The sequence below is a fragment of the Crocodylus porosus genome, unplaced genomic scaffold (assembly GCF_001723895.1).
Source record: "Crocodylus porosus isolate Cpor-Errol unplaced genomic scaffold, CroPor_comp1, whole genome shotgun sequence".
Taxonomy (NCBI): Eukaryota; Metazoa; Chordata; order Crocodylia; family Crocodylidae; genus Crocodylus; species Crocodylus porosus.
The window spans coordinates 108,916,592-108,941,283 of NW_017728906.1; the positions used below are offsets into that span (position 1 = coordinate 108,916,592).

The window sequence follows — 24,692 nt, forward strand, 5'->3', positions numbered from 1 at the left end:
GCTTCTGTGCTGCTGAGAGGGTCACTTCCCAGCCAGTAGGTGTGCTGGATATTTCTTTGCACCCTAGGTACAGCACTTTGCACTTGTCCTTGTTGTACTGCATCCTATTGTGTACTTTCCACTTTTCTAACCTGTCCAGGTCTGCCTGCAATTGCTCCCTACCCTCCGAAGTGTGCAACTATACCCTATAATTTAGTATAGCAGTTTGAGGTGCATTTTCACAGAAACTCTGCACCTAACTCATTGAAACTGGGCAGGCTTTATGCTCTCAGAAGCAGCTACCATGCCTCCTGTTTTCACTGAAATGTGCAAAAAAAAATGACCAAGTTATAGGTATTTTAGTAATTCCCTATTATAGTCTATCGCCAAATCACCAAATTGGCTGATTCGGTGGCCAAATCCCCAAATTCAGTTTGGCCGAATTGAATCAGGAAAGTGACTTGAATCACTGTCCTTCTGAATCAGCTGAATCTGAATTGAATATTTACCGCTTTGTACTGGGCTTATATCTTGTGGTGACCTGAGTCAGTATCACAGCAATTATTGGCATGGTGCTCTTTGTGGTGGCACAGTAGGGGGTGCTACTGCACAGCACCACCTGCCTCACTGTGCCAGACCCAAAAACCTCACTTTGGGAGTCTTCCACAGGCAGCCTACAGCTGGCAGTCCCACTTCCTGGAGAACACCCGCAAGCCTGGGGTAACGCTGCTACCACCTGGGCACTGTGTAGCCAGGGGCACACAGACCCTGCGAACCTTGGGGTTGCTTTGCCCACAGGTAATATTTCTGGAAGCCTCTTTCAGCCCAAAGCATCTCAAGATAACCTCAGGCAGGGAACATAAACAGACAATCTCCGCTGGCCCATCTGGCAGCAAGAAGGGCTGCCTCTTCCCCCCGCCCCCACAGTAATACAGCAAGGCACACTGTAACCAGATACCTTTATTGATTGGGGAGAGGAGGGGAGATAAAACAAGGAAGTCAGGTACATTTTGAGTAAACAATCAGTCAGAGTCTTATACAGTCTTGGACATCATAATCCTTTTAAAACGTGACTGGCCTAGACATAAATCCTAACTTCTGACTAGTTTCCAGGTCTTTGTTTACAGATAATCACCTAGGCAGCAGCCTAGGGGCACGTTGCTTGTTGCTTTCAAAATGCCCGCCGCTAGGAAGATAGTGTTTCCTCAGGATTTTATCTATCCAGGTTACCTGATTCAGAGGTTCCTAACCACTGGGCCACAGCCTGGTACTGGGCCATGGCGGGTTGGCTGCTGGGTTGTGGTACAAGCCCCCTGCTTGGTGCCCTGTCTGTCCTCCTGGGTAAGTGGTTTCCAGGGTTAAAGCTGAGTTTCCTGGGTTAAAGCAGCATGGGCAGCCCTGGGAGGGAGTGAGCCAGCTCTGTATGCCCCAGGCTGCGGTATAAGAAAGGTTGGGAACCACTGACCTGATTGACCATCCTGAACCAAAAAGAGAGGGAGGGGGACAGGTCCACCTGGAATGACCCAAGTGAGGGGCAGAGCGAGGGGGATTTCTTCATAGTCTTTATCTATGCAAAGTTTCTACATGTCCAGAAGTAACCATGCTTTCCTTCCAGCAGCAGACCTGGAGGAGAAATATACTGCTTACAAAATGTTTTATTCTTTTTTCCTATTGCTCCCCCATTTCTTCTGTCTCTTTCTTGGAGGTTCAGTCTTGATACATTGTTCACATTATTTTCTTACATAAATATATTGAGATAGGATTAACATTTTTCAACAGAACGCAACTGTTTTTATTAAACACTTCATCTATAACGAAGTATTTTGATAAAGTAACTTAGTATACAGATGTAGATATCTTTTCATAAATTGTTTTTACCATTGCCTACTCTTTGTCACAGGATATGGAATTATTAGACGATGGGGACCTAACTGTTATAGGGGATCGTGGAGCTACACTGAGTGGGGGCCAGAAGGCCCGTGTAAATCTTGCCAGGTAAATATTTTTGTATTCTGTTGGTACCTCAGGCTAATAGATATTATGATAAATAGCCACTGTTGGGAAATATAAGGTAATTAATTAATTAAAAATTGTTTGGCAAGAACTTGACTGACACTTCTTTTAAATATTGTAGAGCAGTGTATCAAGATGCGGACATCTACCTTCTGGATGATCCGCTGAGTGCAGTCGATGCAGAAGTTGGCAGGCACTTGTTTGAAAAGTATGTTGGTAGTCTTTTTTGCTTTTCATTTGAATTCACGTTTGCTGATTTGTCAAGGGGAAATTTAGAAAAATAGCATTGTTTTTAGATATAGTTATACTTAATATAGCTCACCTTATGAGAGTTCTCTTCCTGAATTTAGTATTTAAGATACCAATATGCAGCCAGGACCAGGGAGACTGTCTGTGTCCATGGACAGATATTACATTTGTTGCACTGCAAAAGTCAAGTGGACAGACATGTATGCTTCATGAAGCACTGGAGAAACGTTGTTGGATCAAACAGCATCTTCTCTGTAGTATTACATTTGGTAGCAGTGGTGTTGCTGGTAGGTGCGGTAAGGTTTTGGCCTCCTCTTTGTCGGTGTCTTGCCCTTCAGTGACATCAGGGTGAGCTCCAATATCGGTGCCACCTAGATGGTCCAGGCGTCGCCCCTTCTCACCTGCCGTGTCTTTGATGTTGTTTTTGGGGAGGCAGTTCCCTGTCGGTGACCTGAAGGGGTCTCGGCCCTGGGGTGTCTCCATGGGGCTCCAAACCTCCCCTTTATCCCACACTTACTATGTCCTCAGCCTGGGTAAATGCTGCTCCCTGCAGGTCTTCCCATGCTGCCCACCTTGAAAGGGATGGGTCTTCCTGGCCCTCAATCTTCAGGGGTCCTCCCCTTGTCTCTGGGTTGGCTTTCCCTCTCCTGGGAAATTAAACCTGGTCCTTCCAACTGGCATCATCTACTTCCCCCTTCTGGGGGCTCGGAATCCCCCGTGCTCTGCCCACTACAGGGCTGTCTGGGATGCCTGTGGGCTTGAGGAGTTGTCCCCAGCCACGGTGCCCAGAGTCTTGCTGCTCCCTGACAGCGTTTCTTGTGGCTGCTGCCCCTCAGTGGGGCTCCCTTGCCCCTGTCAGACCCCGAGGTTTCCCTCTGTCTCACCGGTTGGGGTTTTCCCGTAGGTTTGCGTCAACATCTCCTTCCAGCTGCCACTCATCCTGGCTCTTAAAGTTAGTGCAAAATGTAAAGCTTTGCAATATGTATAATGTGCAGTGGTCATTAAAGTCTTTTTAGTACCTTTCTGATCTAAATAGGCACTATTTTTTAGGGATTCCCTAGAGTATATCTAAAGTAGTTCATGGAATGTAAATTACATCCTCTAATGAAGAGGCAAAACTGAAGAGAGCTTTTAAGGGCAAGTTATCTGTAGTGTAAAAAGCCACTGACCCAACCTCTTGCATGCTGGTCTCCTACATAAGGGAAATTCTGTGACTGATGTAGGTACTAGTACATAATGTAGCATCTCATGAAATGGTGGCTACATATGTTACAAAACAAGTATACAAACAGAAATAGCATACAAGAAGTTTGTGCATTTAGCATTTCCAGTCAATGTACAATATATTTAGTTCTTTAGGAAATATATTAAGTACTTTCATTTAATTCGCAAAATATTTTGTTTCTTGTTCAGAGATATGGTTTTAGAATCTAAGTTCAATGAAACTTTTAGAAATATTTTGTAGAAAAATAATCGCAAATCTCTTAAACCAGGGGAAATTGAGGAGAAAACCTGAGTGAAGAAACGAATCAAATATACAATAATAATAACAATAGAGATCCCAGTTCATATTTTGCTTTATTGCAGGTGGACATTCTTATTGATTTTAGTGGAAATCACTGTAAGAAAGTGGTTGCTGTAATAAAGTTAATCATGTGCACTATCATCCAAAAAGAGACGTCAAAAAGAATGCAAAGGAAAAAAAGTCATTAAAGAAAAAGGGAAAAAATTCAGATATGAAAGAAAGCTGGTTCTTGGAGATAAAAACTTAAAAACAAAATCTCTCTCTCTCTTACACACACACACACACACACACACACGCACACACTCTGTCTCTCTCTGTCTCTCTCTCCCCTCACTACTGTTGGAGGAAAAACGGAACTGGATTTAGAAGGAAGAACAAACAAGGATTATGTGCTAAGGTGCCAAGCTAGCACTTGACTGTGGTTGGGGCCCCACGCTGGTACAGACCCTGTGGAGGCAAGTGCATTTTCTACAGTACGCTTGACAGGATTGAAGCCTGCAAGCTATTGGATAGTTTTTAGGTGCCAAAATGGAACATTATAGATAGAAACAAATAGTGCAAATTGCTGGACATCCACAGTGCTCATTGGATGTTGAAGGGGATCAGCAGTGTTCAGGAGGTCTTTTGCACTTTATTGGGTGCATCCTTCTAAATCCAACTTGTCAACTGGGGGTATGCGTACTCCCAAGGGTATTTGGAAAGGGGCTAGGGGGTAAATGCAGGTGGGCAGCTATCACCCACCACCCCATGCCACCACCTCCCAAGAGCAGGGCTGGGGGTGGGGCAAGGGCTGCACAGGTGCCCCCTGCCCCACTGGACATGGTGGGGGTGGAGTTTGCACACAGTGGTCGCTACCGCCATCCACCACCCCATGCCACCATTGCCACGTGCAAGCCTCCTCACTGCTCCGGATCTGGCCACCGTCACACAGAAGGGGTACACTCCTTAAAAAAAAATATTGAAAACTGCTATAAATCCATTACAAACAAACTGGTGCTGATGGAATGTAACATATGGAATGCATATGTAGCAAGTATGTAGCATACTTAATATACCTCTCACTTCTCACTGCATACAGATTTTTCATCTGCTTTTAGTTATCATGGATTTACAATTCCTTGGCTCTGTTTGGGGAATTCCAGTCTTCTTAAATAACATTTATCCCTATAAATAGCTTCTTACTAATGTCTTCTCACCTATGCTGCTCTCTTCCATTTCCTTCGCTCTTTTAAAGTACTTTACCTTTAATGTCTCATTCCCTAGGAAAGCTTTTTAACATGCATTTTGCTTGTTAAAATATTAAAAATTAAGGAATATTGTTTCCAATACTTATCAGTATAAGACTGTCCCTGATGTGGTCTGTGTGGGAACCTGATCATCTTCATAGAGTTTGAGGCCTTGGTTTGAAATCTGTCACCTATGGTCATGATGGTACAGGAGCATTTTTATGTGTGTGTAATCTGTGTACAGTTCATTATAAGACTGCTAAGTATAGACTTGCAGGTGGCCAAGTAAGATGATATATTGCCACATTCTTTTTTTAGCTATGTATTAAGTTACGGTTCTTATCCCACGTGGGGATGCACAAGGGGGTGCAGTGGCATGGTTATACCTCCTCTCCCCTTCCCCTTTTTGAAACATGCTGCTGTAGGAGCAGCAGCCAGAGACTTTTTTAAAATCTTTAAATTAGGTAAGAATTTTCTTTCTCCCAGTGGTGTAACAAGCAGAGTCGGTGCCCAGGGCAGTCCGTGGAGGAGAGTGGGGGGATGAGGCATGTGGTTCCAAGAGTGTGTGTGGGGGGAAGGGTGTACCCTCTTGCCCACCCCTACTTACACTATTGTAATGTCTAGTTACACCCACCCCTCCCTTCCCTTCCATGTTCAGCAGCGTGCCCTTTTTCCTTTCTGTCTAATTCCCTGCCCACAACTCTCTCAGGATGATCTGGAGTGATGGATAGCTCCAGAACCCCTCCTACCCAGCTCCACCAATTCTGCACAGGGAGCTGGACATAACTGGGGACAGCAGCAGCAGTGGATGGGTTCTTCCTCTGCCCAATCAGCTGGGTGTTCCCCACCATCCTGGGTGCAGGCATGTGGAGGGGAAATCCATGTACTACTGCTGCCTCTGTTCCCAGTCAAACCTGGCTCCTTGTACAACCTCTCTGCAGTCCCTGCTGGAGTGGAGCAGGAGCAGCTGGGACAGTAGCAGCAGTGGGAGGGTCCAGAGGTGTAAGTAGAGGGCTCTGGGGCTCCCTTCTGCTGCTAAGTTAACCAGGGACATACTGCTAAGCATGAAGGTAATGAGGGTAGGTGCCAAGAGTTGGGGAGGGGATTTTTGTTTCAAGAACTTAAAGTTTCCTGGTTGCTGCTTCCATGGCATGTTCCACCTGCCCCGGGTGGGGTGGAGATCCAATGAGCAAGTGAGTGCAGCCTCCCCTGCAGTGCTGGTTACTGCTGTCACACACCCTTTTTAGAATTCTGATCTGTCAATGGGAATATAATTCTTCTGAAGTAAAACGTACCAGGAAGGAACTACTTAGATGGCTTGGTAGTAGTACTGTGTTCAGTCTGGGACTCCACACATCAAGAAAGTTGTGGGTAGGTTAGAAAGAGTTCAGCAGAGAGTGACCAAAATAATTAGAAACCTGAAAAGCATGAGGAAAGGCCAAAATAATTAGGGTTATTTAGTCTGGAGAAGAGAAGACTGAAGGGGGATTTGATAACAGTCTTCAAATACTTGAAGGACAGTTATAGAGGTGATGGAGATGGGCAATTATCTGTAGTTGTAAAGACAGATCTAGGGGCAATGGACTGAAGTCACAGCAAAGGAAATTTAGGTTAGGGATTAAGAGTAACTTTCTGACTACAGGGCTGGCCAAGCATTGGAACAGACTACCTAGAAAAGTTCCGGAATTTCCATCCCTAGATATTTTCAAGGGCAGGTCAGACAAATACTTGTCTGGGATGACAGTCTTATAAATCAGTTGAACAGGGATTTGGACTACATGACCTTGTGAGGTCCTTTACAGCCATAGGCTGTGTGTAGACAAAATGAAGGGCATGTATGCATAACACTTTAAAGTGGGTTAAATGGGGGTCATGATTGACCACAAGATGAAAATGAGCCTTCAATGTGATGCTGTGGCTAGTAAAGTGAGCAAAGCATTGGCTTGCATCCATAGATGCTTCTCAAGCAAATCCCAGTACATCATTTTCCTGTTGTACTCGACCCTGGTGAAGCCACAACTGGAGTACTGCATCCAGTTTTGTGCTCCACAATTCAAAAGGATGTGGATAAGCTTGAAAGAATCCAGAGGAGAGTTGCGTCCATGATCAGAGGTCAGGAAAACAGATCTTACCATGAGAGGCTGAGAGCCATGGGACTCTTCAGCCTGGAAAAGTGCAGGCTTAGAGGTGGTGGCCACCTATAAGTTTATAAGGGGTGCTTACCAGGAATGTCTGTTCACCAGAGCACCCCAGGGGATGGTCAAATGGTCACAAACTCCTCCATGACTGTTTCAGGCTGGACATAAGGAAAAACTTCTTTACTGTCCAAGCCACCAAGGTCTGGAATAGACTGCTGCTGGAGGTGGTTCAAGCACCTACTTTAAACGCCTTCACAAGACATTTGGATGTCTGTCTTGCTGGGATCCTATAACTCCTGCTGACTTCCTGCCCTTTGGGCAGGGGGCTGGACTTGATGATTTTCCGAGGTCCCTTCCAGCCCTGATGTCTATGAAATCTATGAAAATGCTTTTACACTGCTTTAATAGTGGTATTTGCATGCATCAGTGGCATATTGCACAATAATTCTAGCCAGTGTAGGAAATTTGGTGGCATAATGTGCCTTAAATAACTTGGGGTGCCTACAGCTACAGCTGTGGAGCAAAGCACCATGCAAGAAGCTCATGCAGGCAGCCTGGCAAGAGCCCAGGAAGGCAGGCTCTGCTCAAGTTCTTTTTTTTTCCTTCTGGAACCTGCCTTCCTGCCTGAGCTGCACGGGGACCTGGTGCTTCCCTCCACAGCTGCAGTGTCCCCCGGGACTGCCTGAGCTGGGTGCCTGCGGGCAGGTGCCACCTGGGTGAGGGCTGCTGCTGCCATGGAGCACCAGCTCCCTGCCCCCCCCCAGCAGCCCAGGGACCGCTCTGCCTGCCAACAGCTCACCCTCCTCTCCCTGCCACTGGATAAAAGGATAAAGGATAAGAGGATAAAACTGCTCACGTTCAACTGCTCAAGTTCAGATGTGTGCACAACATGGGAGTTTAAAGGGCTATAAATTGAAGCAGTATTTTTAAAAACCCGCTGCTTCAATTTAGGGCCCCAGTTTCATCTACATCCCCCCCTAATTTCCTGTGATTCTGTGATCATATTCTCTGATGCATACAAACTGAGTTAGGGTTAGGGTACTCTTCTCAGTCATTTCATTAAGTGTCAGGGCAAAAGGTGTCAAACAGGAGAGCATTGTGGAAAAATGTGTACTTTTGGTTAAACTTGGTTTTCAGTATGGTCAATATTTGATTTAAATAATCTTGCTCATGTTTTGAAAATGAAACTGTTTTTCAGCATGTATTATCATCTCAGTTTAATATTTATAGTTAAAACAAAATGTATTAGGTATTCATTATGGCCCTACAGGATGCAACCATTTATCAGTTTTGCCACATGGTAATTTGCATATAAACATTGTCAGAGTAGAAAAGGTAGTTAAGTTGTTGTTTTTTCTTGTTACCTAAGAATATACTATGATAAATAATTTAAAATTGCTATTTTCCTGTAAGATACAAAATAATCTGCATATAAGACCACTTCTTTCCCTTTTCCCCAAGGATAAAACTGCTCACAGTTCTTTAACCCAGGGGGGTAACAGGACTGTTACTCACATCCCTTTCCCCGTGCCACTGATTTTTACTAACAGTGACTAAAACCCTCAAATTACCACCAGGTAAGGGACATGGGAAAGTGTGAGTGGGTTGCAGCAGTTTTAACCCCTGGCTTCCAGAGCCACCCTAACCCTGCAGGCCAATGTGGTGACAAGGCCTGACACACACAGAGGTTTTGCCCAGTCCACAAGAAGTCCTGAAGGCTGGATGACCCTCCTTTGCAGGCTGGATACTGGCTGCATGTTTGACATCCCTACCCTCAAGACTTTTGCATTCCTTTTTTTCTCTGTGATACTGCTTTAACAGCAGGTTGGAGAGGCCACGCTTAGATTTCACTACCGAGTGCTGGGAGAAGTATGTTTGAAACTCTCCAGTCTAAGGAGGGTCAGGTCTCCCACTTAATGGACTAATATTTAGCCACTGTAGGAAAAGCCAAGTCCCCTATCACAACATTGTGCTTTAGAATGGCCATGGTTATTGTTTTTGTGCTGAAATAAACTCTCTGTGTGTGAGCAATGCTCGAAGCATGCTTTGTGAATTCAGGAGACCTGGAAACCAGGTGGAGGAATGGGAATTTAGGTGGGAGTTTTGGACTGAGTAGCTCAGACGGGCAGTATGGGGGATATGCGGAAAGAAAACTTTCAGGTAAAAAAAAAGGCAGATGCCTCTTGAGTTAAATTGGCTCCGGGATTTAAATGATTGCAAAGCAGGTGCATTTTTTGTAGATCACCAAGTGTGACTGAGACGCATAAGACCATTCAAGTCCTTTTTTGGCTCTGGTCCAAATTGAAAATGTAAATTTAATAACTGGCTACAGAAATGTGCAAAACAGGCTTATGGACATTAATGTATGTTTAATTTCTTTCCATCTTTTTGTAGGTGTATTTGTCAAGCCTTGCACCAAAAGCTCCGTGTTTTAGTGACTCATCAGTTGCAATACCTCCATGCTGTAAACCAGATTCTAATCCTAAAAGATGTAAGTCATGGCATTGAGGAGCTCCAGACCTTCACCTGTGTCCTACTAACTGTTTATATTCTAAGGAGGGAGGAGTGAAGAATTTAAAGAAAGTTCTTTTCTGTTAATTATTCTATACTATAAATAAGAGATGAGGGTTTCTAGGAATCTTTCAAGGTTTTTATTTGTTAATGGTGCCTGGGCCAAAAATCATGGGAGTTAAGAAGATTTATGCAATAGATATATAGATGGGAAAATTCAAATGCACCCTTTTCAGGATGTGTACACTGACTATGAACAGCATTAAAAAATATATTTCAATTTTAGGGTAGAATGGTGGGGAAAGGGACCTATTCCGAGTTTCTGAAATCTGGAATCGACTTTGCTTCCCTTTTGAAAAAAAATGGTGAAGATGAGCAGTTGGCAGTCCCAGGGACCCCCAAATTCAAGTCATCAAGGAATCGTGCTTTTTCACAGTCCTCAGTCTGGTCAGAGGATTCCTCTGTGCAGTCGCAGAAAGATGGAGCAGTAGAACAGTTGTGTGTGAGTACCCACTATAAGCATTAGGCCACATATTATTTTTTTTTCAACTTATGCTATTGCTGTGGTAAGGGTTTGATGTGCTTGAATTTTAGTAATATTAAAATAGGTGCCTTTGGGATGAATGAAGATGAGCGCAGAAAGAGATCACAAAAGGAGTTTATTTCTTGGTGCTCCACAGCTTACCAAGCAAAAGCATAAAGGGGTGATATACAGACAACTAAATGAAAGCTAAGGTTGCAAAATTAGGCACTCGGCAATTTGAAAATAATACAATTAAGGTTGCCTCTGAGCACTCCTTTTACCCCTCTCCCAACCCTGTAGCCCCCTGGGAAGGATTCAGTAGGGGGGAAGTGGCATGGGAGCCTCTGGAGATTTTTTAAAAAGTCCTGAAAGCTGGTAAGAATCCAACTCCTACCCTCTGTGCTCAAAGGCACTTTCCCTTCCTTACCTTTTCCCTGTTTGCCTGCCTGCCACTGCTGCTTCCCCTGTTGTTCTGGGGGTTGAGTAAGCTTCAAAGCTGCTCCTGCCCACTACAGCCAGTCTGCACTGAGGGCTGGGGTCAGCTTGGAGCAGCAATAGTTGCAGCACTGAGGGGGTGAGGATGGGGATTCCCCCTCCTTGGGGATTGGGCAGGGTGGGAGACCACATTCTCCCACCCATCAGTCCTGCTGCTCTCTTTGAGCCCAGCTCTCATGTAATACAGCTGGAGTGGGCATGAGTGGCTTTGAGGCTTTCCCCAGGCCCAGGAAAGTAGGGAAAGTGGCAGCAGTCTGGGGAGTGGCAGAAGGGGAGGTGACGTGCCGTGAGTACAGGGGGAAAGTGGGGATACTCCTGTTTTGCTGATTTAAAAAAAAGTCCCCAGAGGCTCCTGCAGTGGCGTCTGTTCACACCAGTGAGTTGTGAAGAAGGAGACTGGGATCATGAGTGCAGATTACCCCCAAGTGGGGTGCATACTATCATATCACACCCTGCTTGCCAAATCCTGCGGCTGACCCTACTTGTACCGCAAATCTTTTTAGATCTTGATTCAGAAAACCAGTCCTATTCATGAGAAATATTTTCAAGCATATTTTCTTTCTGTTTATCAATACCTTCCCAAACCAAGGATGAGGTCTCCAGGACTTCTTTAACACTGGTGATAATGATATATGAAAGAGAAAGCACATTTTGGTTCTGGGATGCGAAGTATTTTTGCAGCACTGGCAGTTGCAACAATTTTTTTACTTGTCTGCTGAGACAGTTAACTTATGGTCATTTGAAACCACCAAGATTGTGTTTTGTGGAGTCAAATTTTTAAAGCGTCTTATATTGTAAAATTGAATTTCTTCTTTTTCTCATCTTTTTAATATCAATTTTAAACTAAAAATATTTTAGTGCAGTCATTTTAGCTCCATATTTAGGTTTGGTTTTTTTGTGTTTTGGTAATTCTTAACTATGCTGTATCACTGAATTTTATGAATCCATATAACTTTAGCTTTCCTATTCATTATATTCTGTTCAGACTGAACCTGTGCTGACTGCAGTGCCAGAAGAGAGCCGGTTGGAGGGAAAAATAAACTTTAAAATTTACAGGAAATACTTTTCTGCTGGAGCAAACTATTTTATCATTTTTATACTACTGTTTTTAAATGTTTTGGCACAGGTAATTCCATCTCTTGGTGTTACAAATAATAAATAATGCATCTTGTTTTGTGTTTACGGTAGCAGTAGCATTTTTATACTTGTCATTCAGTTGAAGGCTGTGTTCTTATGTTTCAGCAGAAAGGATTTTGGTCTATGATGCTGTCTTACAATTTTTATGGTTTATTGGAATGTGGTTAAATTAGTTCAAATTTTGTTTCCTAGTGGGGCATTTAGTTAGTAGCCCATTGTTCAAAAGACCCGGTGCTTCGAGTAATTTTGTACTGGTTAAATTTGTCTGATTGTGTTATTCAAACAAATTTTATCCCATTACAGTTTTCAGAGATGCATACTACAGCTACCCAAAGTTATCTAAAAATAAGCCATACAGCACATTTTAAGAGGTAGCAGTTAAGAAGAAAATGCTTTTCATGGTAAAGGAAGGCTGCTCTGGTATGCTAACACTGCAGAGGAAAGAGATTCCCGAGCCCCAGGCAGTAATTTATGACAGTGGTCAGCAACCTTCTTAGGCTATGGCCTGGAATGACTCAACTTGGGTCAGAGGCAGGCAGATAGGTGGAAAGACCCAGTGGCTGCCACCATTTCTCTCACTGCTGAAGCCCCATGTCTGCAAGCCAGATCAAGTGGCTCAACAGGCAAAATCTGGCCTGTGGTATGTAAATTGCTGACCCCTGGGTTATAGAAAGAGGTAGAGGTGATTATTTAGTTGGTGGGGACAGTGTAACTAGTGAAGTTTGTACACTGGGAAGAGATTAGGGTGGTAGGGAGTGCTGTGCCAAGTACTTGAAAGCAGTGGGAGTGAGAAGAAGGTGCAAGTGTGGACAATCATGGAAGGGTCTTACCTGGCAGCAGATGCAGTTGCTGTCAGGGATGGCTCCCTGCATACTGCCTCACAAGGGCTGAGACTGAGATTGGGATTGGGATCAGGGCTGGGGCAAGGTTTAAGGCCAGCTTCTTGCATAATGCCTTGCTGGTTCCATGCCTGGGGTTGATTCTGTGCACTGTCTGGCTGCAGCTGCTGGGGGTGCAGACTGGCACGGCCTCCAAATTGGCATCCATGGTTGGTGCTCCCTGTTGCTACATCCTAGTTACACTACTGGATGGGGACAGTAGAACAAAATATTGTGTTAGGAAGTGGCTGTAGCAAATTCATGAAGTTTTAAACAAGCAGGACCATTGTGAATGTTTCTTGGGGAAAAAAAGAATCAGTAAGGCCGTTAGTATAAGGAATATGACTATAATTCTTTGTCCTGATGGGAATGCTTAAAGTAGTTTCATGGAAATAATTGGTCTTGGTTGGAAAGATAATTTTAAAAAATGCACCAGTTACTACTTTTCTTCAATTAAGTTTCTATGTTTGGAAAGATGGTAATTTATAATCAGATTTTTCTGAGGTAGACCTACAGTATTTACTGTACATCTGCAGTGTGTGTGTGCATGCGTGCATGAGCGTAATGTACCCATTTTAATTTAAGGGAACAGAGGCACAATTTAAGATTAATAAGCACTAGTCCTTAGTTTATTAGTTTATCCTTATCTCTTGGCAAGAAGGGAAGCAGAAATCCTTTGACTATGTGTTTCTAATTTAATTATCTCCCTCCAAAACAAATACACTTATAGACAGGTGACATCAGGGGTTGGCTCTTCTGCTGGGAACAAATGAGCCAAGCAAGATTCCTTTTGGGACAGGAGAAAATGTAGGAATTGATAAACCTAATCTTTGATGTTTGACGTAGGAGGAAAATTAGGAATTGATAAACCTAACCATTTGATGTTCAATTTAAAATGTATTGGAGAGTGGCCAGAGACTTTGGTCAACAGTATTGCTTTCCCTTTTTTTCACCATCAAGTAGTTCACAGAGCAGGGTTATTTTTTGTTTTCTAAAGACAGATGATTACACCTCTTTCAAGGTGTTTTGCACTTGGAGAATCAGAGGCGGTACTTTTCCTTGGATGCCTCCCATCTGATTTTTTTTCTAGATATGCGATGACAATTATATTAACTGATGATGAGAAAGGGCCCACCTTCTAGTATAGTACTCTAGAAAGGAACTGTGTTGTGTGTATTTTTGTTTGTGGGTTTGTTTTTGTTTGCTTATTTAATGAGATTTTATCAGAGGACAAAAAAACAATTCAGGAAGCTTACCTTTTGAGTACTTTTTACTGTATGTATATTAATTTGACTTTGCTTGTTTAAGGTTGCTTATGTGCTCCAGGACTGGTGGCTTTCCTACTGGTGAGTTCTGCCTTTTGCACAGAAGTGTTGTACAATCAACGGAAATCTAGTAGTGAGTGGAGGGAGGGTGTGAAGTCTGTTCTAAGGAAAACTTAAAACTCATTCAGTCATCCCTGTCTTCTAAACTTCACTTATTTTACCTATTGAAACAATGTAAAGTTCTTACAATATAGCGTGACCAGAAGTCTTCATCCAGGTGTGACTCATGATAGCATAATCTCAAGTTGATGTGAAAAAGCAGTACATTGTTTGTTTGCATATTAATAAAAGGTACACAGCTTAGTTAAGGCCTTGCTTATGCAATATTTCTTTTATATTGTTTATTCCTTTTTTTTGCATATATTTCTACAGGGCAAATCAGCAAAAAAATCTGAATGTCACCACAAATGGAAATGGAGGAGTAAATGAGACTACGCATCTAGATCTAACCTTGTATTTAGGCATTTATGCAGGTAAAATATATATTTGAATTATTTGCAACGTTATAGTATAAGGTTTTGAAAGTATCTGGTAAGCACTAGTGTGCGAAAATAGGATTTCAACAGTGATTCAGTAATGTCTTAACAGATTAGCATACTGAGACTTGTTTCCTGACTAAATTAATTGTAATAATTAAAAAAAAGAAAAATCTAGCAGAAGAAATAGGTTGAATGGAGATTCTTAATTTGTTCTGTCTGGATTTTGGAAGGTAAACTAAGAATTGAGTATTCAAAAAGTCAGTCACCGTAAACTTGTGGTTATTGTCTATACTAATATGTTCCGCTAAATCTTCAGTCATTATATGGATGGGCAAGAGGGATTAGACATTGATCCTCATCCTGAAACTCAGTATTCCAGTTTTTGTTTCTACAAAATGCTGGCTTTTTAAGACTCATCATGGATATTCATCTTTGGTTCCTTTGCTATTGTACTTCAGTGGTAGGGGGAAAAAAAGACTTTTTTAATATATTTCAATGGGCTTTAGATATCTAAATAGTAAGTGGGGTTTCCAAAAATATCTATCTACATATCTTCTAGAGATCTGATCAATAGTATTAAAGTTTGCATACCATTCCATAATGTAAAGATTATATGTTTTAATTAGTCAGAAAGGGGAATAAATATGTAAAGTCAAGCATGCCAAAAGAAGTTGTCCCTAAATATGAATTAGTTATTACTTGCTTCAGTTTATTTTGGTCCACAACATTTTGAATACCCTACACTCCCTTTTATGACAGGAAACACTCTTTTATATTGTGATCCTGAGGGACACCAAGGAAACAAGCAAACAAAATGTATTCTGGTACACTTCTGTCTTTTTATCTAATCTAGATGCACTTAAAACACAGTCCCTATCCAGGTTACATCACTCTTTCTCTATTTGGTATGTCATTTTGTGATATATAGGACTGTAGACTTCCATAAAGGACTGTAGAGTATGGCTAAGGGTAAGAAAATCAACATTTTTATGATTGTACAACTGTAGATTATTTTTACAAACAAACAGATTTTTATACAAGCTTTGTTTAAAGTGACCGAACAGTATAGGTAAATTATGATATTGAAATTTTAAGAAAGCTCCAAGACAGAGTTAATGAACAGAAAATAAGTTGATCCAGTGTTCTTTTATAGGAATCAAGTCTAAATAAACTTGAAAATCAATTGTGAAAATACATATTTTTATGGGATAATATGATCTATATGTTTTACCACTTTTCCAAGAGTGTGCAGTGTTTTGTTTCAGGTACCAGGTAATTGAAAATTGTATACTACTTTCTTTCTAATCCTTTTGGTTGTATAAAACAAAGATTAAAAAAATATTGTAAGACTATAGAACCCTAAGCTAGCAGAAACTCACCCACAAACAGTATAGTACATCTGACTGACCTAACTTACAAGTGGATGCCATTTAAAAGCTCGCTGTTTCTCATTTTTTCCATATGCTGATATCTGAACAAAGTCGGTTTCCCCTATTCTTAGAATGAGAAATAACTGGGGACTAATGTACAGTGTTACAGTTAAGTGTGGTGTCTGATGAATAAGAGCAGATATGCAGGGATAGTATACAAGGCTAACTAACAACTTTTTCTGTTTTAATAAAATAATTTATTACCATTAACAACAGCAAAATAGAAATTTTCTTTCAAATGACATTGTGAGGGTAATTCAAGGTATTAGCAAGTTTATAGTAACTGATCATGTTATATTCATCTGGAATCCTGTCTTCACCTTGAGTTCTTTCTCTTTATGCAAATTATTTTGAACCCAGCAGTGAACAAAATATATATAACTTTGTCTTAACTAAATTGTTCTTTTCAGCTCTTTTAAAAAAATTATATGTGATTATTTCTTTCATGTTTAGGTTTAACAGTGGTTACAATACTGTTTGGCATAATAAGAAGTCTTTTGGTTTTTCAAATTCTCGTTAATGCTGGCCAGATTTTGCACAACAAAATGTTTCAGTCAATTTTGGAAGCTCCAGTCTTGTTTTTCGACAGGAACCCTATTGGTAAGCTGAATATTTTAAAATTATCATATAATATACATTGACAATTATGATAAGTAATGTAAAAGAAAAATTAGGCAAATATATGGTAATCCAAATTAATTCACCTAATTCTGCTTTTGCACTCACAGACAAACTACTACATTGGTACTGCATACTAACTTACCAGTTGAGCTATTAATTACATGATTTAGCTGCATGAGTTTGCTAGCACTGGGACAACAAATATATTTGCATTTTATGGGGCACCTGTTATGTTCGTATTTTTTTTTTATTTTTTGGAAAATAGTTCTAATAAGTATTGGAGAAGTCCAAGGCTTGTTAGATATGTAGGTATCTCTATCTATCTCTTTAATAATGTGGTTTAAAATATGCTATGGTAATGCATGATTGTAAAAATGGTAATTTAGCTTTTTTTAAAGAACAATTCATTCATTCACTCAGAGTTGATAGAAAACCCAAACTACACAGGTTAAAAGTTATCATCTGAAATAATGAAGAGAAAAGGGTTTGGATTCCAAGTAGACCTGATCAATTGGTGTGAAATTAGATAATGAGATTTGAGGAGGGAGAGCAAGAAAAGAATAGGTGGTTAAGGCAGTGGAAGGAAAGGAAATAAGACATTGAAATGTAGTGAGGAGGGATGAAGAAATAGAATGCCAACTAGGTCATCACTGGTTTATGGGAAATGGAAGGGTGATGGCCTTTCTACCTTTAATTATCTCAAAAAGAAAAATGAGTAGACTTGTTCTTACAATTCAGAAAGTTGTTTTCTAATGAAAAAATCTAACAGGAATACATATTTTTATACATTCATAGAATTTCTTTTTCCTTCCAGAAAAGTTTTGTGTAAAGAGTCAGTTCAAGTCAGATCATGATAGTATATATGCACATAGTTCCCTTTCTTTAAACATACCATTGTGCATGCCTAAACTTGTATTGTTTGTGGGCTATTATTATGTGTATGCAGTAGCTTAGGTTTGAAGATCACAGGAATGGTTGGAAAGGAAAATATAAGCTCAGCTATAGGGTGGTGACCAGAGAGTGGATCTCTGTTCCTGTAATACCTGTTTAGAATTGGTGATGAGCAATGACAGGACTGACCACCATATGTTAGGGTAGGCAATATTTAAGCTGGAGGGCTGCTAAATGAGTTTTGGTGAGCTATTGAGGTCTGCAAGGGTAGCCTCGCCCCTTGACAGGTGCCCTGCCCCCTGGTTGCCATTTTGGGATTGGAAGTCCCACTCCTAACCCCTGACCTTGGCCACTGGAAGTCCCTCCCCTTGTTGCTGCTGGCCCTCCCTTCCCCACCCCAAGTTCTCCTTTTGGAAGGGGTAGGGGTGCAATCTTGGAACCGAAAAAAATGGAATCATATACTAAAAATTGAACATCTACTCTGAAATATTTAAATTTTATTTCAAAAAATATTTTGTCCTGACTTGTGTGTTTGTGTAGTGTATGCAGAGGTGATTGTGTTATAGTATACAAGAGTAAGATTTTATTTTGAGCTGTGTGTGGGGTGTAGTTGGGGTATTTGTGTGTGGGGTGGGAGGGTGAGTTGGTGGGGGAGTTTTGTGGGGTATGGGTGTGTATAGGAGCCCCCTCACATGCCCCCCCCCATGGTACACAGTCCCTGTGACCAATGGCAGCAGCATAAGCAACAGGTAGTGGGCCTTTGAGACAATCATGACCTGTGGCAGGTGGAGCCCTCTGGTGTGAGGCTCCGGCCAAGTCCTGGGAGCTGCACATGAGCTGTGGGGAGCCGGCTGCTGCTGACCTGGGCCCCGTGCTCCCACTGACCTGCCTTGGCCCTGTGAGACCCAGCCCTGGCGCGGGCCCTGTGCTCCTGCCCATCTGCAGTTTTCCTCCTTCCCATTACTGCTTCCCTACCTGCTTCCCAGAGTGCTGCAGTAGGAACAGGAGCAGGTGCTGCCGGAGGCTGGGGAAGAAAAGCAGTGGCAACAGCAGCCCCATCTGGAAGCTGTGTGTGTTGGCTGGGGCCAGGGCTGCGGTCCTCCTTCAGTCAAGGGTGGTAGCACAGTGCACTGTCCTGGTGTGGGTGAGTGGGGCTCAGCCCCATGTGGTATACAGCAGGGGCAGCTGTGGGTCTGGCCAGATGTAATAAATTTCTGGGGTCCTCCCCATGGGCTGGATGAAATCACCTGGCAGGCCAGATCTAGCCCCTGGGCCATATTTTGGCTGCCTCTGCCATATGTGCATTACCTTCCCACCTTCCCCCTCATTTGAAGTATATAGAACATAGGGGGAGGTATAGTAATGTCAACACTCTTTTAGTGTATAAGTATATTTCGTTTGTTACCTCACAGCAAAGATGTGTTTGAGCTATACTACTAGATTTTGAATTGGAGTATGGTTTGCCCAAGCTAATAAATATCTCTATTTATTGATAGCAATTCCTTTAAAGAAATGTAGCACACAATCATTGCAAATGTGATTCTCTTATTAGGGGTCTACCCAACTTAAGTACTTGGTCAGTTCATGGGCAGATCAGGGAGCTGGCTACAATTTTTGTGGGCTTATCATGGTGGGCCCCCCCCACAACTCTGGCTGAGGGGCCCCAGTGACCTGTCTCCCACCATTGATTGGTGGAGATGGCTGTCAATCATGTAGCCCCATCTCTCACTTCTGATTGGCTGAAGGCTGTCCATCCTGTGGCCCTACACCTTGCTGCTGATTGGTGGAGAGGAGCAGGAACAGCAACCATCTTGTCTGCTTACCTTCCCCCAGGAGACTGTGTGGCTGAGGAGGACTCTTGACTCCTACTGGGGGAGTCAGCATTTTAGTAAGTTTTTATTTCCTGTGGATTTCACAGAAATGGACCAATTTTTGCGCTTTCCACAAAATCACAATTTGAGTAGGTCCCTATTTTATATAACATTTATACTACCATTTTATGCACTAGTAAAGATGAAACTGTACCTGCACGTAAGTTAAGAAATTCATTTTGATGTTCCTGCAGTCTTAGCAGTCTTCTTACTTCCCTGTCCTGCATCATGGTCTTATGTTACATGATCTCTCAAAACATAAGCAACAATGCTAAATGTCAAGGCTGAGCTGTTTATAATAGACTCCTAAAATCCACTAAGCCTAATTTTTCAAAAGTGCCTAACACTGGAAATTTCCTGTCAGGGAAACAGGTGTATAAGGAGAATTACTGAGAAATAGGTTTTGAGAATCAGGATGTCTGTTAACTCCCAAGGGCACAGATCAAGTCAACTATGATGAACAATGGAAATAATTTCTGTTCTAAATTCTGTGTTTCACTAGTTGGCTTTGGTTGGAGAGACAGGATCCTATCTGACTTGCTGAGAGATCTCTTAATAGTACTCTGGCAATTCCAGAAGAATGAAAATGAGTTTTGGTGTACGAGAATTTGCGACAAAATTGAGATTGATTAAAGGAATCTAGAAGCATTTGTAGAATTGTGATATTCTAGAAAATAAAAGAAGCAATATAAATTATTTTGTGAATGGTGGTTTTAAGTGATCAGATTTCATGCTTTATTTAGTATAATACACAAGTAAAAAATTAAAATTCGGATTCATTCTTTAAGTGAAACTTTATCTCACTTTCTGAGTTTCTGAAACATTTGAATGTGACAGATGAACAATTTTCTTGTGTCAGTTGCTTCATGATAATTGTTTCATGCATCCACTCTGTCTCACAAAAAGTGGAAGGTAAATGTGGGAGTTTACCTATGAATGAAACAACACCTAAATTATGGTAGTTTTGTTTCCACTTACCACAGGATAGAAAAGACACACAGGGCAGTTAAAGCAAAACAACTTGATGCATGGTGATTACTGCCTCACTTTTAACTGTGTTCCTGAAGATCTAATAAACTCTGGATCTTAAATATCTAAAGTTTTAAAATATATATATTTCTGTCCTATACTAAGAAGCAGATTGAAAGTTACATGCTTAAAAGTCAGTTTTAGGTATGGATCCCAACATAATCTTAATTATGGATTCATAATGATGATTGGTGTGATGTGATGAATCACATCATTGGGTTTCAGGGATTATCTATATTTGTTAATAGAATTTACATTCTTTTTGGGAATGTACAAGTTGTCCTTTTCTTTTCAAACTTACCTCTGCTTCTTCATCCAAATTGCAATATGGGAGCCACATGCATGTCGAGTTATCTGTTAGGAGAAAAATATGGACATTTTCCACTTCATAGTGAATGCTTCATATGTTCCACTTCATCTGTTCACTCACATGAATAAAGGCTATTTTTGCAAGTCTAGCACAAGAGGGCAGCATGATCTATTTAATCATGCTGTAGTATTACAACAATATATCAGAAAAAATAACAGATTTATCTGGTCTGGTTTTAGAGACAATTTTTTGGATTTAATTTTCAACCTATATATTGAGCACTAATAATATGATGCTATAGTATTATCTTCCTTGCAATATTTTATATATCTTAATTTTTGTTATAAGTTTTCTGTCTGCCTACTAAGAGAGATGGTGTTTTGGAACTTGGGTTGGCTTTATAACTAGGTAACCTTATGGAGTTTATTTTTGTTTTGGCCTCCTGTTGGGAGGATTCAGGTTTTCATCAGTGTCTCTTTCCAAATGTCTGAAAAGTGCCATTTATCATCAGTTTGACTAGGTTGTGGGTTAATGGGACCTCAGTAAGAATGATTGCTTAAATGGGAGTTCCTACTTTGAAACTAGTTCATTATTGTTTATCTGACAGATCCCAGTTTTGGCCGGCTGCAGGATTAGACATGAGTTTCTTATTTTCTTAGTTTTTAAATAATTCTGTTTCTCAGATTTTGGGGGCAGAAATCTTGTCACTTAGGGAAGGGATTCTAGTGTTTGTTGGCATTGTTCAATAAAGTGTAGTTTTAGTGGGTTGCATATGTAATTTTTTCTGTTAGATATAGGAAGCCAAACCATGCTAGTAAGTGCTATAGGAATGATGAATGATACAAGTGAGTTTGTTCTGATGAAATAGAAACTTGTGCCCCTCCAAAGCTCTGTCTAAAATTCAAAATGAACCAGAACCACCACTGAAATGTGAACAGAATTCTAACTTAAATTTGTACCTCTGAGCACTTATGCATTCTGGTTGGTGATCAAATAACAGGCTGAGATACCAAGTAGTGCAGCGCTTGCAGCATTTCTTGCTTGTCGAGAAGCCAAAAAGTACTGACCGAGAATTTCATAAGTAATGTTTTATTGTTAAATTTTCAGCCTACTTATGCAAGAGCCTTACCTTCCAGTTCTATTTTCGTATGATCCTAAGAGGTTTGGCTAAGCATTCCCTCCTCAGAATGCTTAGAACGGAGATCTGTCCAGTCTGAACGTCCCGAGGGTCAGCCATTGTGATGGGAATTCTTCTCTACTTTTATAGCCAGAAACGAGATACCAAATTGACAACTAATAGAAATAGAGTTGCTTGGTAAATGCATACCCTAATCATAGAAAGCAATCTAAAAATGTAAAAAAGCAAGAAGAGGCAGCATTATGATACAAAGTTTGTTTTTTCTCTGAGGTAGAGAGAATGTAATTATGATTTTTATAACTGAAATGTTGAACCACCTATAATTTGAGAGTGAAAGTTCCTTTATGGGATTAAAACCTTGTTCATCAATGCACAAGTGTCTATCTATGTTCTTTCTGAAAGTAGTTTCAAATGGCAATGCTGTTATAAGTATTTAAACATATAATATTTTCTATAAGTTTGATATTTCAGCAGTCTGAAAATTACAGTGCTGATAATGAGGTTGTTAAATTATAGCTCTATCAGTTGACTAGTAAGACTGCTCTAGCTAGTGTACATTAATCTTAGCTTGTTCACACAAGTGATTCTGCTGATCAAGTAGCATGTTTAAACAAGAAATACTGGTCTTAAACTCTATGATTTGTGGTAGGTGGTGTCTTGACACATCAGACAGTTTACAAGGGAAAGCTTCATGTTAAAATATTTTGCTAGTGTTATCATTCATTGCTGATATGAATATTCAGCAGCGGTGCCATAAAATTGCTTGTACTTAGATTCAATTACTTAAATGTTTCCTTTTAAAAAGAAGATATTATATGCTGGGTTTTTTTTTTAAAAAGGGTTAGGTTTTTTTGGTTTGTTTGTTTCCTAGTGGTCAAGAAGAATTTTAAGAAACTTTGAAGAAGGGTAAGAGCTATTTGACAGCTTTCATGTTCTCTTAAGTAGATTGGTTTTTGTATTAGCTCAAGTACTGAAGGCTTTGTTTTTGAATCTTTGTGCCAACTTCTGAAACATATTCACATGTACACAGCTTTTGTTAGTTTATGCTCAAAAGAAGTTAGTCACTATAGGGCAGCCTTTGTTGTAAAATAAAAACATACATTCCTTCTTCTGTGTTAATAACAAATGCAAGTGATTATAAAGACAACACCACAATAGATTCCATCAATCATAGAGATCCTTAACAACCACATAACACTCCAAATATTATTTTTGGGTGTTAGAGTGGAGTAGCTTGTAGCTAAAGTAGGTGTGGCTGTTAAAACCTGTTTGGTTGCTACACACATTTAAAAGAAATCTTTAATATTTTTTCATATAACAATGGTTATATTTACGTAACACCTTATCAGCGTGTGATATTAAATTTGATTTTGTGGGAGTTTCTCATTTACTGCTAATAGTATCATAGCTTTTGTTATCCATTTAAATATATTTGATCATTATTTGTTCTCTATTGTGATTCTATCAGTTACCTTTATAAAGTTGATGATTGTAGGAATTGTCTAACGTTAGTAAATATTACATTAGAATTGAGTTTATGTGGGAGCATGGGAGTTAGGACTACAGCTTTTGAATCAGAACTTCTTATACCCTAAGTGTTGGAGGCTTCAAATTGGAGAGGAACAGGGGGAAAAACCCCTGGTCATACCCTGCTTACTTTGCCTTTCAGCATCCACTCAGTTACCGCATAGCACAGGATACTGTGCAAGATGGACCTACGGTCTTGCCCAGTAAATGGCAGATCTTTTATTCATACTTAGTATTTATTATCAAAAAAACCTAATTCAACTTTATCTTAATTTTCTTTGCCATAATTATTGAATGAAATTCAGGCAGAATCTAAGACAAGTCTACGGTGTTTGTAGTTTACTAAGTAGCTGTTCACCCTAAAATAAAATCATAATTGTTTATAAAAGCTGTTTACGGAAAGACCATACATAATTTTGAAAAAGAAAACTGTGACACTTGTATGTACAGCCACTTGCAAGTGGCAGTCTCCAGCTTTCCAAGCACAAGATTTCAAGTCCCTTTACAGAGGTTTTCTATCTTCCTAACATTAAAGTCCCCTGCAGGGAAAATGCTCTGCTTCGAAACTCATTTCTGGCCATACACTGACGTGCCCAGATACTGCAGTTCTCTGTTTCCATTTGCTAAAGCAGCTACAAAAGAAGTTGCCCCACTTCACTTCAACCTTATGGAAAGGAGCAGAAAGAGTTGACAAAAGATAAAGGAACCTAATTAAGAATGTTGAATTTGTAAGACCTGAATGAAAATCATTCATGGACCTGGTAAGGATAGTGGGAAAATAGAGGAAAAGTTGCAGGATACTTTAAGAAAATTTGTCACAAGTGGAAAAGAAGCATTTATGGTCTGAGATCTCTTTAAACAAAGAGAAATGGAAATTGATACAATCAATGAATCATGGTATGAGTGGTTAAAAATAGTGACATTGAGTAATGGCTTTGGATGACACCACTGCATTGTGATTCTACAAATAATGATTTGGAGGCCAGAAAAACAGGAGAAATGTATTACTTCAAATAATAATCTGAATGATGGAGAAAGTATCACTCTGCTTAAAATTATGGGAAGCTGCTATGAGATCTGTAAATTGTTAATGGCAGACTGAATACACAAAAGCATTCTGTCTTCCTATTTGTGGCCAATCAAGTTGAGAAGGAGATGAAAACTTATGTGGGACCAAAAAATGTTCCTTTTATACACTGGGATAATTTGAAATTTAATCTTTGGAACTTTTGTTTGTGGGTAGAGGGAGACTAGATAGCAAGTGGCTCATGATTAGGGTGCTCACTTGGGCTATGGGGAAATCAGGTTCAAATCCCCTTTCTGTCTGGTTTGAGCTAGGACTTGAAGGCAGGGGTCCTGCATTCCAGGCAAGTGTGTGAACTACTGAGCTATTGGTT

General features: G+C 40.6%; 1 protein-coding gene across 4 annotated transcripts in view; it reads left to right on the top strand.

Moving 5' to 3' along the window:
- ABCC4 (ATP binding cassette subfamily C member 4) overlaps window positions 1-24,692 on the top strand; it is a 251,125-nt gene that overhangs the window by 103,379 nt on the left and 123,054 nt on the right. For all 4 annotated transcript variants that reach the window (XM_019529749.1, XM_019529748.1, XM_019529750.1 and 1 more), the window contains 8 exons: window positions 1,880-1,974; window positions 2,114-2,200; window positions 9,525-9,621; window positions 9,928-10,143; window positions 11,645-11,785; window positions 13,983-14,020; window positions 14,372-14,472; window positions 16,362-16,508. In XM_019529749.1, the coding sequence (XP_019385294.1) occupies window positions 1,880-1,974; window positions 2,114-2,200; window positions 9,525-9,621; window positions 9,928-10,143; window positions 11,645-11,785; window positions 13,983-14,020; window positions 14,372-14,472; window positions 16,362-16,508 (922 nt within the window). The remainder of the gene's footprint in view (window positions 1-1,879; window positions 1,975-2,113; window positions 2,201-9,524; window positions 9,622-9,927; window positions 10,144-11,644; window positions 11,786-13,982; window positions 14,021-14,371; window positions 14,473-16,361; window positions 16,509-24,692) is intronic.